Below are 17,793 nucleotides of genomic sequence, written 5' to 3'. Positions count from 1 at the left end.
GCAATTTCTCCTTTGAGGTACTGTGCGTGGGCAGTCTGACCCAAATAAATTCTTTTTATTTAGGCTAATATACAAACATCCAAATTTCATTTATTCAGTTAGTGACTTAGTCAAACCTAGTTCCCCTTGCACTGCTCAAGCTTCTGGAATACAGTTACTATTACAAACTACTTTAATAATAATAATAATACCTTCCAGAAATGTACCTCCATCATTTTCTTGGAGAAGAGGAGGACTATGGGCACAGAATGTTGCATATGCTGTCAGACATGGTGATTGTGTTGGTTGGTTTGGTGGAAGTGTTTTTCTTTGTTACAAGGGGTTACTGGGGAAGGCTCAGTGAGTAGTAGGGTAATTGCTGAGGAGAGAGGTGGAGAGTATAACTCAAAAAAACTTATGTACAAGCAGGAGTTATCAATACAACTTTAAAATTAAAATAAAATTAATAATTCTACTTATATAGAGATTTTAATGTTTTAAAGTGCTTTAGCATCTCTATTCCTTATTACCTCATTTTACTTAATGAGTAATGCAATAAGGAAATGAGTAACGCACCAAGGAAAGAAACTTATCCCTTTTTGCAAGGTCTTCTATATGGAAAATGTACAGAGAACATCTTTTTACTAGTCCAAAGACTGTAGTGTGAGATACAGAGAGTATAGGCCTAATAGTGGTAACACCCTATCCTCTCATGTTCCACTGTGCTGAGTCATACATCCGCATTCCTAGGGCTCACATTTCTTGAATCTATAGGACCCAAGTCTTGACTATTTAATGACTGAGTAATAGAGGAACATATGTAGGACTCCTTCCCTATCCCCCAATTCTGTATTACATATTCTTTATATGCAAGCTGAGGGTTGTGTGCCTAGTACTATAGAACATAAGCTATAGGGCCTTCATGCAAATCTTCATCATGACCCTGAACTTTTGAAATCTATACCAATAGATCACAAACTCTAATAGGTTCTACCAAACTGGAAAGGCATGGAGGATAGACCTAGGGACTGAGACAAAGTGTGTCATTCAAGGACTGGCCTCCCTATGTACCCAGAAGCTCATTCATAGAACATGGCTCCCAAGTAATAGTTTTGTTTCTGGTCACAGAAATATTCAACCTCATACCTGGACTGTTACAGTATTTTGCTGGTGGGTCTCCCGGCCTCAAGTCTCTCCTCCCTCCATTCCATTCTCCATTCAGCTACCAAAGGGGTTTTCCTAAAGTGCAGGTCTGACCATGTCACCGCCCCCCACCCCAACTCAGTAAACTCCGGTGGCTCCCTGTTGCTTCTAGGATCAAATATAGCTGTCTCTTCCACTTGGTGGGGGTGATGGGCAGGGCGCCTCTGCGATCTGGAAAATCTGCATATCTCAGTATCAGTTTTCATCATTTTCATCTTTTCCCTTCATTTCCCTACTTCTAAAATTGGATTGAGTAATATCGACCTCAGGGGCTTAATCCTAGGAAATGTTTTGAGATGTACTATTTTGATGTGGAGTTAAAATGTGTTTAGTCTCACTAAAATAACTTCCTTTTTTAGGAACACTTTGTAGAGGTGACAAAGAACCAGGAATTTCTCCTACTTCCAGCTAATGAAATTGCGAAACTCCTGTCTAGTGATGACATTAATGTGCCAGATGAAGAAGCTATACTCCATGCTTTAATGATATGGGTGAAGCATGATTTTCAGAACAGACAGCAATACCTGGGAATGCTCCTGTCTTTAATTAGATTGCCATTACTTCCACCACAGGTAAGGAAATCTACACAAATAACTACAATAATAATTCCAAAACTGGGAATAATCCAAATCCTAATTAATTCATCTAAACTTTTTTCATAGGATTTCTGGGAATTAATATGTAGATAGGGATTTGGTAAGATGAAATTTAAGAGGGATAAATGTAGGCTTACATTTGGGTTCAAAAAGTCAACTTTACAAGTATAAGATAGATCATCTGAAAAACAAATTTGAGTTTTAGTAGATTGTAAGGTCTATATGAATCAATTACACTGTGGCAGCCAGAAAAGCTGATGAAATCTTAGGGTGCGTTAAAATTTACATAGTAAGTAAGACATAATGATTTATTTTAATAGGCAGAAAAGAACTGCCTACTGAAGTAGGAAACATTTATGAATCAACTATCTATGTATAGATTACCAGCTTGAATGAATAAAAATTAAAATTAATACCAAATTAGTTGAAAGAATAGAAATTAAAAGATATGGTACATAATTGAAATACCTCTAACCTGACCTATTTTTTAAAACAGTTGAAGAGAAATTAAATGGGAAATGGATAAAATGACAGCAATTAACACAGACTCTCACTTTTACTTAAGCATATTTACTTGGTATAAATCACTTGCCACGACTAACCTAGAAACTGCCTCAGCTGGCAAACATTTGATCTTATTGCCAAGCAAAGAGATATGGAGCCAAGAGCAATCTGGTTTAAAATACAAAATAAATGCATTTGTAAGATGTTATGGAGGGGACAATAGAAGAATACAGTGGTGTCAAGCTCAAATAGAAATGGATTTCTACCAGCTGTTGACTTAGAAAACCACAAATTAACATTATCTGTGTTGCATTTTGTTTTTATTTATTTTGTTAAACATTTCCCAATTACATTTTAATCTGGTTAGTGATGGACTAGGGAATCCAACAGGTGGCAAATTTGACACTTCTAAGGGCAATATGTAAGAGTAGATGGATACGCAATACAACCTCATAAAATAGCTACTAGCAATGGAGAAAAAAACAAGTTTGACAAGAGGTCCATTTAAGCCAGATAATCACAAGAGCATTTAAGGATAAAAATGGAAGTTCAACAGACAGATGAAAAATATAAACAATATGTCAAGATTTCTATAATGAACTCTTTTTTTCCCTTAATGACAATGGAATCTCCATGTTTGGATTCTAACATCACAGTTATATAACAGAACCCTCCGGAAGTAGAAATGATACTAAATAAAGAGAAGCACAGTTAGATTAGACAAAATGTACACAAAAGAGGTCTGTGCAAGAACTGACAAAATAGTGGGGGATTTAAAGAATCAGTTACCAAGACTATCAATTATCAACTGTGCTAGTTTGTCTCCCTGTCTCCCTGCTTCACGTCTGTCCCCACTCCAGGTCAGCTTCCACTCAGTCATCAAATTGATCTTCTTAAAGTGCAAGTTGGACCATGTCACCTCCCCCCCCCCCTCATCTCCAGTTCAAACAACTTCAGTAGCTCCCAGTTGCTTCCAGGGTCAAATAAAAAATCCTCTCTTTGGCTTTTAAAGCCTTCCGTAAATTGTTCCATTCCTACTCTTCAGTCCTCTTACATGTTACATATGCTCTATGATTCAAAGACACCAACTTCTTTGCTGTTCCTCACACTAGACACTCAAATCCCCCAACTCTGGGCATTTTCGCTGGCTGTCCCCTATGCCTGGAATCCTCTCCCTCCTCATCTTTGCTTCTTGGCTTCCTTCAGGTCTGAGCTAAAATCCTGTCTTTGACAGGAAGCCTTTCTTGATTCCCCCATAATGCTTGTGCTTTTTCTCTGTTGGCTGTCTCCAATTTGTCTTATATATAGTTTGTTTAGACATATATGTTTGTGTGGTCTCCCCTATTAGATTATAAGCTCCAAGAGAGCAGGGCCTATCTTTGGCCTTTTTTATATTGCCAGTGCTTAGGACAGGGCCTGGTACATGGTGGGTACTTAATAAAAACTTATTGACTAACTGAAGATAACACAAAGTTGAGAAAAAACCAAACACAAACACATAAAGGGAAACTGCGATAGTATCAGTAAGTCCTGCCCCATAGGCCTGCTTTCCCATCTCTATAAAATCTTTATGAGAATAGTCTGCTGCGCACACAGAGAAAGGGCATTTGTTGGTGAAGATGTAAGGAAGGAGGAAGAAAGCTTTGACAAATTATATTCTACAACAGTCTTTACAGTCGCATTGACTGAAAGTTTATAGGGAATATGATTGTAGAGAATATAATTTGTAGAAAATAAATTCTGGGGTGGAGCCAAGATGGCAGAGTTAAAAGCAGGGACTTCCTTGAGCTCTCCCCAAACCCCTCCAAATACCTGTAAAAATGACTAAACAAATTCTAGAGCAGCAGAACCCACAAAATAACAGAGTGAAACAAATTTCCAGCCCAAGACAACCTGAAAATAAATTCAGTCAATTACAATTGACTGAAAGTTGTAGAGAATATAAGATCCCACTGTGCACATTGCTTGTTGACTGTGAAAGCATGTGATTTGGTAAAATAAAATGCTGCCTTAGAGGCCTTCCTCCAGTTTGGTTCATGTAGTGCACATGGCAAAATCATCTCAGATTCTTTTAAAGATTAAAGAATAGAGATAACCTCTTTCCCAACCCTCTGATTACTAATATAAAATGAGACATAAAACAAAACTAGATGCTTGCCAAAGGCGTTTGCCACTCTCATGGAGGATATCCAGTTCAGAACAAAATGAAGGAGGACTTTCTGTAGATGATGAGGTCTTCTACAGGCTCATGTTAGATTCAAAATCACTCAACTTAACCATCCACATTAAAAAAAAAAAACTAAATGGATGAAGAAAGCCTACAGTCTAGATTATTATGGTACATGGTTGAATGGATACCCTACAAAGCTAGTTTATCCGTATAACTATATCTTTGACAGACAGTGTGGATGAACAGTGAAGTGGCTCCAGAATTGAATAGAAGGAGAAGAGTAGCTGGGTTGTCTCTAGGGAATCATGCAATGTTTTTAATGTCCCTAAACTTCTAGCTGAAAGAAAGGCCCAACTTTTTAATATTATTATTCTTTAAGTGAAGTTGTATGGCAGTGAGTCATGAAATAGCACAGTTTCTGAAAAATTAAAGTTATGAGTCATGTGAAGGGCAGTGAAGCGATTCATGGTGGGTGTGAGTAGGCAGCAACACATTATCCTTGAGGAATCACACAGGAAAAGCAGCGTAAAGGATGACATCAGAGAGCTACACGAGCAGAAAAAGAGTGAGGTTTAACTGATGAAAAGCCTACGTGTCTCATTAGCGCCTACCCAATGTCAAGAGATCTAGAGAAAAAGCTCCTGATATGGTAGATCAACAGCTTATGGAAGATTTATGTAAGGACCTGATCATAGGTCACACGAATGGGTTGTGCTCTGCCACACTGGAGAGAGGACCTACGTCAATGACATCACAGAGAGGTCAAAGTACAGAAGTGTCCAGGCCTGGGGTGATAGCAAAGCAATATCATTGCTCAATATTCCATCCTACTTGGCTCATATCAAGAGTTCTGTGTTCAGTTCTAGGCATGACATTTTAGGAAGGATATTAATAAGCTGAAAAGAGTCTAGAGGAGGGTCATGGGATGATAAAGGGCCTTGAGATGCCATGTGGGCATAAGTGTAAGGAACTGGGGATGTTTATCCTGGAAAAGAGACTTCAGGTGACTCATCTTCCAGGGATTTGAGGGGCTTTTACCTGGAAGGGGCATTAGAATTGTTCTGTCTAGTTTTAAAGGGCAGAACTAGGGACAATGGATGCAAGTTGCAAAGCATTAGAATTGATGTGAGGCAAAAGTCCTAGAATCAGGGCTATTGAAAAGTTAAATAAGGTCACCACATGGCAGGCATCTTGTAGAGGGGAACCTTATGTAGATACTGTCTGGACACTGAAGTTGCTTCTAACTTGGAAATTCTATGATCCTGTGAATTAAGTGCCTCAAAAACTACATCCAGCTGTTACTTAGATGCAGTACTGATAAAGAAAGGTACCATGGAGGAAAGAAATTCACAGATAATCCTCAAATTTCATTTAGCACATCACATTTCAGTTTCCTGCCTCAACAGTTTCTTAGGGCAGCAAAACAGACTGCCTAGAATTCCATTTCTGTTTCCTGCTGCTGCCTACCATCTAGGTAAGGAATTGAGGAGAAGCCTTAGCAGTGAGGCCAGAGAAGCTAGAGCCCTGGAGAGTAGTCCTTTCTATCATGCTTTAATGTCTGCAGAGCACTTCCCATATGTTAGCTCATCTGATCCCCACAACAACCTGTGTAGCAGGTGTTAGTATTGTCTCCATATATAGTGGAGGAAACAGAGGCACAGAGAAGCTAAGTAACTTGCCTAAAATCACACGGATAATAAAGTGCATGAAGTAGGATTTGAACCCAGGTCTTCCCAAGTTCAAGTCCAGCATCCTATCCACTGTCACCTAGAATGATAATCCTGCTCAGACCAGTTTAGGAGCTAGGTTGGGATTGAGAGCTGATTGTCATGGCCACAAATCTCTGGGCCTTCTGATGAAGTGATTCTGTTAGGAGGTTCTTTGGGCCTCACTTGCCCAAAACCAACCAAACAAGCCCTCTCCTTTAGAGAGGATTTAAGAATGCTCTCTCTCACTCTCAAGTTGATCTTCCTAAAATGCAAGCCTGTTACCCCTACCCATTATGCTGTAAAACTCCAGGGGCTCCCTTTCACCTCCAATCTAATATAAAATCCTCTGTTTGGCTTTTAAAGCCCTTTCTCACTTGGCCCTTTCCTACACCTTACTCTGCCTCCCCCTCCTCCTCCACTCACCACTCTCTCTCTCTCTTTCTCTCTCTCTCTTTCTCTCTCTCTCTCTCTCTCTCTCTCTGTAATCCACTAGTCTCTTCCTTGCTGTTCCTTGCAATAGACAGTCCATCTCCCAACTCCAGGTGTTGTCCGTGACTGTCTCCCACACCAAGAATGCTCTCCATTCTCATCTCTGCCTCCTGGATTCTCTGGCCTCCTTCAAGCCTCAGCTAAAGTCCCACCTTCTCCAGTACCTCTTCCCAGTCCCCCTTAATGCTCGTGCCTTCCCTCTGAGGTTACCCTCAGTTTATCCCATCTGTATTTTGTTTGCACACTGTTATTTGCATGTTGTCTCAACCATTAGACTTTAAGATCCTTGAGAGGAAAGACCATGGTTTTTTTTTTTTGATCTTTTTTTATTCCAGTGCTTGGCATATGGTAGGAGCTCAATAAATGCTTCTTGATTTGACTCATGAATTCCTCAGTGTTATAGCAGATACTTGAGTGCATTTCTGTTTTACAAGTACATGGTTGTTGATAAACTATGAGAAATTTTCCTCTTCAGCATGTAAATGGTCAATACTAGAGGAATAAGGGCTCTGTGTCTACCCCCCCACACGTTATGTATATGTGTACATTATATGTAGACATGTGTATATGCATACATATATCTCTATACATGGTAAACCTGAGTCATCCATCCCTGTTCACATGTGATATCACACCTAGGACTTGGTAGACTAGCAACCTCCTTTAAGAAGTTAAAAAATAAGTATTTCTTTTTTCTCCCACAAACACTATAGCGAAAATGAAAAACAAACGACTGTTAATATAGTGTTTTGTGTTGCTAAGAGCTCCATGTTCTCCCTTAATTTAATTGGTTCCTGGTTTGATTCCCTAGAGATATGCCTGTTGGCTTGTAAGGGTCTATCCAGGGACAGTGCATATGGGGTTAAGACAGACTATGACTGCCCTCCTGCAGCCCAAAATCTAAACCAGCCTGAGGACCAAGCCCAGGACCTTTGCAGTGCAAAGCCCCTCAGGCACAAGAGGACAAAACATCTTTGGTAAACCTCTTAATTCAATCAGAGAGTCAATCAGCAAGCATTTCCTCAGGGCCTCTTAGTGCCAAGCACTGTGCTGGATGCAGAGATGACAAGTCCAACAAATAAAACAATCCTGTCTTATAACGAGATTACATTCTAGTGGGGAGACACCAAGTATATATAATAACATATAGAGTATAAATGTAAAGTGGATCCAGTACATATGGAGAAAGCAGTTAAACACAAAGCCCTTTGAGAGGGCGAGCACTAGCAGCCAAGGGGATCAGCAAAGGCTGCACATGGGAGATGGTGCTTCAGACAGGTCTTAAAGAAGAGGAAGACTCCATGAGGCAGAGGCAAAGAGGGGGTGCGTTCCAGGCACAGGGCTGGCCAGCGGAAAGACACAAAAGCGGAAGACTGAGAGGACAGAGATGGTTACTTTGGCTGGATCACAGAGTGCAGGAGGGTGAGTGATGTATAAGATTAGAAAGATGCATTGGAGCCAGGTTATTTATGGCTTTAAAAGATAAACAAAGGAGTTTCTATTTATCCTAGAAACAAAGGGGAGCCACTAGAGGAATCACAAAGTCAGATTCTCATTTAAGGATAAGCTGCCAAAATGGCAGCTGAGTAGAGGATGGACTGGAGTGGGGAGACGCTTAAGGCAGGGTGACCACTTAGGAGCTTATAGCAGTAATGTAGGTGAGAGATGATGAGGGCAAGTGGAAAGAAAGTCAGCCGTGAGAGATGTTAAGACCCATGGGACTTGTGGGATGACGGAGCATGATGAGTTGAGGAGAAGGCCAAGGTCACAAACCTGAGATACTGGCAGGATGGCCATACCTTCAATAGGAATCATTAAGTTTGGAGTAGTGGAGGCTTTGGAAGGAAAGATATAAGTTCAGTTTGGGACATGTTGAATTTGAGATGTCTCTAGCACAACTGGTAATGAAGGGCTAGATCATGAAGAGGGACTGGGGCTTATTTTGAAGAGTAGAAGCCCATAGTAGGGAATAGATTTCCTCAAAGTTACAAAGAGGTTAAGTGCACAATATTTAAAGTGGGCACCATTTGTGTTTCTAAATCACTACAGTGCAAGGACTTAGTGCAGTAAAATAAATAAAAATGAAGTACCCCTCAAAAGCAGTAGAACTAGAGCTCACATCTCTTCCTGCTTATGGTTCTAAGTCTAGTGCTCTTCTCCTCCTCTATTTTAATTCATGTGTTAGACTTTGATACTTCAATATATCTGTCATTTCCTGTGTATGGAGACTTCCTCCGTGGACAAAGATTGTGCCCCTCCACACTTCCATAGTAGACAGTCTTTGTGAGTTGCTTGTAATCAAAGTCTAGGCAGGTCTTTGGATGACAGCCCACATCCAGATCCATATCCTTAAGTCTTTTCACCTTGATTGGCCCTGCCAGGGCTTGTGCTCCATTGGTAAATTTGGTGAGATGCCCAAGGGGGCATCTGAGGAGGATTTTAGAGAAGGTCTCATATCATACGTTAATGTTTTTCAGTTACTGGCCGATCTGGAGAATAGTACCATGTTCGTGCATGACCTGGAGTGTCAGAAGCTCCTAATGGAAGCTATGAAGTATCATCTCTTGCCAGAAAGAAGGTCCATGATGCAAAGTCCTCGGACCAAGCCAAGAAAATCTACAGTGGGGGCCCTGTATGCAGTGGGAGGCATGGATGCCACCAAAGGTAACTGGAGCAGATGGAAAAAATGACTCTCTCAAAACCGTGATTTAGGTCTGAGGAACAAAACTTGTTGGAGGAAGGGAAGGGAATAAAAGGGCACTTTTGTTTCTCTTTTTAAAATGTTTTATTTTTGCCCTTTTTTACATCACCTTCATTTCTTCCCTTGCTCCCCCTGAACCCTCCCTTGTAATCTAAGTAAAACAAACCAACCCATAGGCCCTGCCTGATAATATATGGCTCTTTCCCTCCCTGTACTCCATGGGGAGGGGTGGGAGGCATCTTCATTGTCAGGCATCAGAAGACAGGATTGGTCACTGGAATGGTTGGTTCACCATATAATACACCATATTAAGGACCTGACCTGTGGCAAGGGAAACAGTCACTGTCCTCAGGCAGCTTCTTTCCTCATGATTGTAGTGATCACAGTTCTTTTGTTCTCCTTTGTAAAATTGAGGCTATTATGTACATTTTTCTCCCCCAAAACCCCACTTTAATACAAATATGCCTGAAGCACCCTTTCAAAAATGCAAAGACTTGCCTTTGGTGTTCATGTTCCATTGTTGTTCTAGAACTTGAAGAGATCTTAGAGATCATCTAGTCCCAGGGTTCTTTTTCTAGGGCCAGGAATTTGGTTTTAAAAAAAATATTTGGAGAACTGTATTTCATTGGCACTGATTTCCTTTCTAATGTAAAGTATTTCATTTTATGCATTTAAAAACCTGATTCTGAGAATGGGTTTACAGACTGCCAAAAAGGCCCAGGACATAAAATGGAAGAATCCCTGATCAACTCCAAATCCCTCATTTTACAGAGGGAAAACTGAAGCCCAGAGAGGTTAGGTAGCTTGATCAATATATACAGGTAGTAACAGAGCTGGGATTTGAACTTAGGCCCTCAGGCTCCAAATCTGGCAGGGGCCTCTTTCTGCTGTGCCTGGGGTTCCAAAATGTAACCAAAAGGTTCTAGCAATCACTCAAGATTTGCCATCCAGTGGATGGAAGCCCACAAAAGGCTTTAGGAAGGCTACAGTTGAGGAAATTGAAGCTGAGGTTAAGTGAGTTGCCCAGGGTCACGCAGCTAGTGTCTGAACCCAAAAGATTTGAACAGGCAAACTCTAAGAAACCTAAATTCTGAAAGAAGACATTAAAGTCTTAGACTTATTTCAAAAACTCAGCTTTCTGAGTACAAGATAATAACAATGATAGTAACAAGGGGCCTTATGGCATAGTAGACACAGGGCAGGCCTGGAGGCGAGGAAGACCTGGACTCATGTCTGACCTATGACACACTCTGGTTCTTCGACTGGAAGCAGTTCTCTAGAGCATTCTCAGGGCTCTAGGTAACTCTTAAAGATTGTAGAAGTTGCAGAGAAGGTGGTAACCTGCATAGGTACAGGGGGTTTCTGTACCTGAGAGGTCTCTAAAACAAGGAAATCACAGATCTGGTACCTGGCCCTATTTAATAACAAAAGTTAGCATTTATATAGTGCTTTAAGATTTGCAAAGTGCTTTACAGATGTGATCTCATTTAGTTTTCACAACAACCCTATGAAGTAGGCGATATTCCTGAGGGAGGCAGCAATTCGTCTGAAAAAGATCTGAGGGTTCTAGTGGACCATAAGCTCAATATGAGTCAGTAGTATGATATACCATTCCAGAATGCTTTTATAAGTAAGGTTGAGCTGTATTGAGAGGAATAAGGAAATGGTAGTTCTGTTGTACTCTGTCCTGGTCTGACCCTATTGGGGTACCCCATTTTAAGAAGGATAAGCTGGAAAACATCCAGAGGAAGGTAATAAAAATGATGAAGGATCTTGAGTCTGTCCTGTGAGGATTGGATGAAGGGACTGGGGATGGTTAGCCCAGAGAAGAGAAAGCTGGGTAGGGAGGGGGTGGGGCCCGATTACTGTTTTCAGATGTTTGAAAAGAGGATTTGCTCTGACTCTGGCCTCTGAGGCTGGACTGAAGAGTGTGGGGGGTGAGGGGAGGGAGAACAGGAAGCCCTTGTTAAGTATTTGAGCGATTGTCATGTGGGAGGTGGGTTAGACTTGAGGGCAGGACTGGGAACAATGGGTGGAAGTCACAGAGGGGCAAAGTTAACCTTCGAGGCAGGAAAAGCCTATTTGTCAATGAGCCGCTCTGCCTTGAGGGAGGGGACCTGCATGGGAGGACTGAAGGAAGCACCACATGAGGCTGAGTCCTGGCACCCCCGGGCCTCTTTTGCCACTGCCTGGGCAGCCACCCCTTATATCCTGGACACCTCTGCTTCCAGTAAGGTCAGAGAACCTTAGAAGGAGAAAGGCACTTTGAAAGCCACCTTGTTTTGCACACGAGGAAGTTTCCCGAGGTTTCAGATGTTCCTAAGCTGGAGAAATGGCAGAGTATAGTGGCCAGAGCCCTGGTCTCAGAGCTGAATTCAAATCCCTCCTCAGACATCCCGGGCATGGCAGTACACCTTTCAAAGCCTTGGTTTGCTGCTATGTAAAATGGGATAATAGTACCTGTGTTCACAAGGTCAATGTGAGGCTCAAATGAAATCATGAAAGTAAAAGGCCTTTTCCAAACTTAAAGTGCTCCTCAAACATTGTCCTGTTTCTACCTTGTTCGTACATAGCTGCATATTGTCTCCCCCCATTAGGCTGTGAGCTCCTTGACAGCAGGTGCTGTCACCTTTCTTGCATCTCCATTACTTAGTACAGTGCCCAGCACATAGTAGGTGTTTAATGAATGTTTATGGACTGACTGACTGTGAGCTAGTGTTATTATACTAGTGAGGAAAACTTGACTGGATTATCTCCTTTTTTGGTAGCCAGTTGGGGAGTTAATGACACATTCACTGTGATACCCACCCAGATGCACCCACTTCACCGCTTTCTGCATCAAGTGGCCCTTCCTGTGTGTGTGTCAGAAATCCTCTCTTCCCTCTGTTATCGATGTCACTAGAAATTGGGCCGCTTCCTAAGAAACATGCCAGTTGACCACAAAGCTTGGAAATAGAATTCTTCCCAAATGCACTCCATGAAGCGCTTGGTCTTCAGAGAAGAGGTGAAGGGGATGCCTATTAAGGGGTCACTCAGCAACTCGCAGTCTGATTCCATTTTCCCATAGAGGGGAAATATGAATAGCGTTTCAGGCAGTTCTTTGTGCAGTGTTTAGGTTGAGTCATTTCCAGTTGTGTCCAACTCTTAGTGACCCCATTTGGAGTTTTCTTGACAAAGATTCTGGAGTGGTTTGCCATTTCCTTCTTTATCAGGTTGAGTATTCAATAAAAAAGGGGCAGCTAGATGGTGCAGTGGTTAGAGCACCAGGCCTGGAGTCAGGAAGATTCATCTTCCTGATTTCAAATTCAACCTCAGGCACTTCCTAGCTATGTGACCCTGGAGATGTAACTTAACCCTGTTTGCCCCAGTTTCCTCATCTGTAAAATAAGTTGGAGAAGAAAATGGCAAGCTACTTCTGTATCTTTGCCAAGAAAATCCCAAATGGGGTCACGGAGGGGCAGACACAACTGAAAAATGACTGAACAACAAACAGTCAATATAAAATACTAGTGCTGATATCTTGAGTTTCAAAGGAGAAAGAAGAGAATGCCTGGGGGTAGTTGAAGGAGCTAGACAGGGGATCAAGAAGACCGGCTTCCACTCCTGCCTCTGACAGTAGCTGTGTGACTGTGGGTAAGTCACCTAACCTGTCTGAGCCTTGGGTTGCCCATTTATGAAACTGGAGATGATAAGACCACCCAGCTCACTGAGCTCATGAGTACCTCAAATGGGAGATTGTATGTAAAGTGCTTTCAAAGATTCGATGCATAAGAGCTAGTACCATTTTTACTTGACACTTGAAAGAGAGCTGTTAGCATCATTACTTGAAAAGGGCAATGCAGATCACACTCACCCATATCTGTGAAACTCTCCTCCGTGTTTCCCATAAATTTACCACAGGAGGGCCACCCACTTTGCTGGAAGTGTGCCTTGGCTATCAGTGAAGCCCAAGACCACAATCCCTTCAAAAGTGAACAAAGTAGAGTGCAAGAGCTCTGGATTGAGAGTCAACAGATCTGGGTTCTAGTTCTAGCCTTTGAACTAGTTAACTGACCTTCCTTTGGTGGGGGGGGGGGCTCAGTTTCTTCATTTATAAAATGGGCATATATGTGACTGAGATAATCTTCTAAGTGCCCTTCCAGCTCTCTTGTAACTACTATTACTTCAAGTAAATGAATGCGAAACTGTGGAGGAGGGGCCAGGGGAGGGGAAAGCATGGCCTGATTAGAGCAGAATGGGACCAGCTTTCAGAGCATGGCCTTGTCAACTACTGACAACTGGACATGTATTTTTATAAAACATTTGCTACAAAAAGAATCATATTCCTGATTTCTGCTCTTTTCCAAATCAGTTTTACAAGACTATTTAATGAACATCTGGATTTCCTATTAGTGTGTCTTTTCACTTAGCTTTTTTAAAACATTTCACAGGCTTTGTATTGTTACAGTGTCCACATGAAAAATTGTGAAAATAGGGCAAGCCTTCAGTGCTTGGCCCATAGTAGGTAACTGGTGCATATTTTCAGAATGAAGAAAAGATAAGGGGTAACCAGGGAAGGGGCAGGATATGGGGTAATATGAAAGTGTTTAGATTTCTTTTAAAAACAGATCAAGGAAACTGCTAAAGCAGATGTATTCTAAGCTGCAAGTATCCTGGGGAAAACAGGGTTGTTGTTTTTTTTAAAACAAGTCAGCCAGAAAATCAGGGCTGAGGAGAGGTTTAAAGGTGAATGGGGGAGCAATTTTTTTGCAAGGGTTTGTGGCTGTTCTCCTGATGGCAATTCTGAAATACATCCCCAAAACAAGAGAGATCCCAAGCATTTCTAATTAGAAGTGTGTTTTCCTGAATAGCCTCCATCACAACAGGTTAGGGAAGGAGCCAGATTTCAGGAGCCTGCTCTAACACAGATAGGCTCAAGCCACAAGCAGAGGTGTTGACAGGCATGTTAATGGGCAGAAGTATACACAGACATTCAGAATCAGGGTTACATTCCCTCAACTGCAAAGTCATCATCAGGACTGTCTGTTTCTGAGGCAAGCCGCACAAAGCATTCCCAGAGAAAGTGTCACCAGGTAGGACCTCATTGAAGGGGGGGGAGGGAGAATGGACATCACCCTCTCCATGCAGGAAAACAGAAGCTCTAGGATACTGACATGAGGCTTCTTGCTTTAACTAATTATTCTTGCTAATTAGATGCTAAGCGATGTTGTTTCTGAAGGGCCGCAAGTGCTACCAGCACCCTCTAAATTGGGCACCCTGGGGCAAAGTGCCACTTACCCATCCTAGTTATGGAGCTGTCTACTAGTCCCAAATGTCACAAGTGAGAAGTGTAAGACACATTTTTTCCTCTACATTGACTATGATTACTGCGGTGGGGGGATTTTTAAAGCTGTCGAAGAACTAGCAACTAGACTTTTCCTAGGTAATGTTCTTTTATGCTATTTTCAGTATAACAGTAAGATCCTCATATTCTTAATAATTATCATTCTCCCCCCACCCTTCATGATGAATTAAGTTGACATTCTGGGAAATTTCACTCATCAAAATAATTAGGCAGAAGAAGCAGACTGGGAAAAGGAGAGATGAGCAAATAGCAAGGGAGGTCAGGGAAACTCCAAATGAGAAAATAGACGATGTTTTTTAAAAATCAACTGATTAAAATGGATTCCTTGAAACAATAGATAAAGAGGGTGAGTAGGTAACATGATGATAGTAAGAAGAAATACTCATGTAAGGAAATGTCTGAGCCCTCAGAGGGGAGGGAGGAGGATGCTCTTGAGCAAGGAAAGGACAATTTGGGTTAAGATTAATGCAGGTAGAAATAGAAGCGACATTATGAGCTGAGCTTCTGATAGAGCACCTGGACAAAGTGGAGAGAGGGAATGGACATGGATAAGGGGTCATGGAGGCTCCCATGTGTTCAATGATCATCTCTATGGAGATGATTCCCAGATCTCTATACCCAGACTTAGTCTCTCTTTTTAGTTCCAGGCCTATGCCACCAGTTAGACATCTCACACCAGGGGTGTCTTATAGGCATCTCAAGCTCAACAGGTCTCAACCTGTCACTCTTCTGAAATTCCCTTTGACTCAAGGGTTCCCTCATCCTTCCAGTCTGCCAAGTTGGCAACCTTGATGTTAGCCTAAAATTCTCACTCTCACCCACCCCCTACATTCAGTCAGTTGCCAAAGCTTGTTGTTTCTCTCTCCATAACATCTCTTCAGTATGTCCCCTTCTCTCCAGTCACACAGCCAACCACCAACTTATTTCAGGTTCGAATAGCACCCCACTCCTAGACTCTTGCACTAGCCTTCTAATTGTGTTCCTTGCCTCAAGATTCTCCCCTCTCCAAAGCATTCTGCACACAGCTGCCGAAGAGATTTTCTTAAAGTACGAATCTGGATAAATTACTCACTTAACTCCAGTGGTTCCCTATTACCCCTAGGATCAAATATAAACTCCTCTGTTTTGCATTTTTAAGTGTTCATAAGCTAACACCTTCTTATCATTTAGGTATTCTAAGATATTCCTCTTTTTCATGAACCCTGGAGTGCAGCCATCCTGGACTGTTAACCATTCCTCATACATGCCTTTCTTTGTGCCCTTATATTGGCGGTCCTCCATGTCTGGATCAACCTCTTTTCTCACCTCTGTCTCTTAGAAGCCCTGGCTTCCTTCAAGAATCAGCTGAAATGGCACCTTCTGTAAGAGGCCTTTCCTAGTTCCCCACACCCCCCAGCCCTTTGTCCTATTTTACATTGGCGCATCTATAGCGTGTGTCTGTCTGTCTGTCTCTGTGTCTCTCCCCCCCCCCACATGCTGCCTCCCTCGAAAGCTCCTTGAGGCCAGGGATTGCTCCCCTCTTTCTTTAAATCACCACTCCACTCCTAAGTCAGCACTGCCCAGGAAATGTAGGACATGCTTATGGAAGAGTTAAGTACTTATTGATTGACTCATCAATACCGTTGTGATGGGGGCCTTAATTAGTCAGACTTCTCTCCTGGAGCTCTCCGCTAAAAGCAGAGAAGCTAATCTCTTCTTGACTTGCCTTAACAACAAATTAATCCTTTAAAAGATAGAAAAGCCAAAAAGAGAACTTTTGGTATGAATCTTAGTCTCACTGTTCAGGATGACTTGGTGGCTGGGCTGCAAATGTTGGGAATCTCAGGAGGACATGACTACTCCATTTTAGAATTTGGGAGAGGGAAGAGTTTCAAAGGACCCATGATGAAAAATGCAGGCCACCCCCAGAGAGAGAGAAGTGCAGAACTCTGCATGCAGATTGAAGCATTTTTTTCCTTTCTTTATCTCCTTGGGTTTCTTGTTTTGTTTTGTTTTGCAACATGGTTAATATGGAAAAATGTTTTGCATGACTTCACATGTGGGATGGCTATCATATTGCTAGCCTTCTCAATGGGTGGGGGAAGGGATGGAGGGAAGAAGAGAATTTGGAACTAAAAATGAATAAATGTTAAGAATAAATATTTTTAAAAAAATATGATAGAGGAGGAAAGACAACCTGTGCCTGCTCTCACGGGCCCCCTAAGTTTTAGGGAAACAAATTTCAGAGAGCTCAGAGAAAGAATCGGTAGGCTGCCCTGAACACAACTTTATACTTTATAGGGAAAGTGGGATGGGAAGCCCGAATGCAACGTTATACTTTCTAGGGTAAGTGGGATGGCAAGCCTGCACACAAGTTTATACTTTATAGGGGAAGTGGGATGGCAAGCCCAAACACAACTTTATACTTTTTAGGGGAAGTGGGATGGGAAGCTCCTAAGAATGAGATTCTAAATATACAGGGAGAACCAGTTCTGTTGAGGCAGAAGAGGGGAAATTGCCTAAATAGACTGATGAAGTTTATCAACCAACTTAGATATTTAACTTTTTAAAAATGTATTGATAGCTTGTTTTTACATCACCTACATTTCCCAATATCTCTTTCTCCCTCCCCCAATCCTCCCCCTTGTAACAGAGAATAAACAAGAAAAGACACAGTCCCATGCAATGAGCTGGCAGAATAGAACATTGGACTTAGTAAAGAGGACCAGAGTTAAAACTCGGCCTCAGACACTTAGCCGTCTGCCCCAGAACAAGTCACTTAACTAACCTCTCTCGGCCTCAGTTTCTCATCTATGAAATGAGGATAACAGAACACCTCCATCTGACAGAGCATTTGTGGGGGTCAAATGGGATAATATGTACAAAGTGCTTTGCAAACCTCAACGTGCTATATAAATTATTATGTAACCAAAATATCACCAAGTCTGCCAGTATATGCAGTATTCCCCAACTCTGCAAAAAAGGACTAACTCAGATTTTTTTAAAAGACATGTAGAAAAGAGGGAAGCAAGGGCAGGTAATAGAAAGAATATGGAACCACGGCCTGAGGCTAGAAGCATAGCATCAGTAGCACAGCATACTTTCCTTGAGGCTGTGGA

The 17,793-nt window shown here is 41.9% G+C and overlaps 1 protein-coding gene across 1 annotated transcript in view; it reads left to right on the top strand.

The window, feature by feature from the left end:
- The window catches only part of KLHL4 (kelch like family member 4), a 276,789-nt gene that overhangs the window by 236,130 nt on the left and 22,866 nt on the right, over nucleotides 1-17,793 (top strand). Inside the window, exons 5-6 of the mRNA XM_036740231.1 lie at nucleotides 1,542-1,754; nucleotides 9,128-9,314. Coding sequence (XP_036596126.1) covers nucleotides 1,542-1,754; nucleotides 9,128-9,314 — 400 coding nt within the window. The remainder of the gene's footprint in view (nucleotides 1-1,541; nucleotides 1,755-9,127; nucleotides 9,315-17,793) is intronic.

This window comes from Trichosurus vulpecula, chromosome X (assembly GCF_011100635.1).
Source record: "Trichosurus vulpecula isolate mTriVul1 chromosome X, mTriVul1.pri, whole genome shotgun sequence".
Taxonomy (NCBI): Eukaryota; Metazoa; Chordata; class Mammalia; order Diprotodontia; family Phalangeridae; genus Trichosurus; species Trichosurus vulpecula.
The sequence above is the reverse complement of the archived record's forward strand: the minus strand, read 5'-3'. Positions and strand labels throughout refer to the sequence as shown.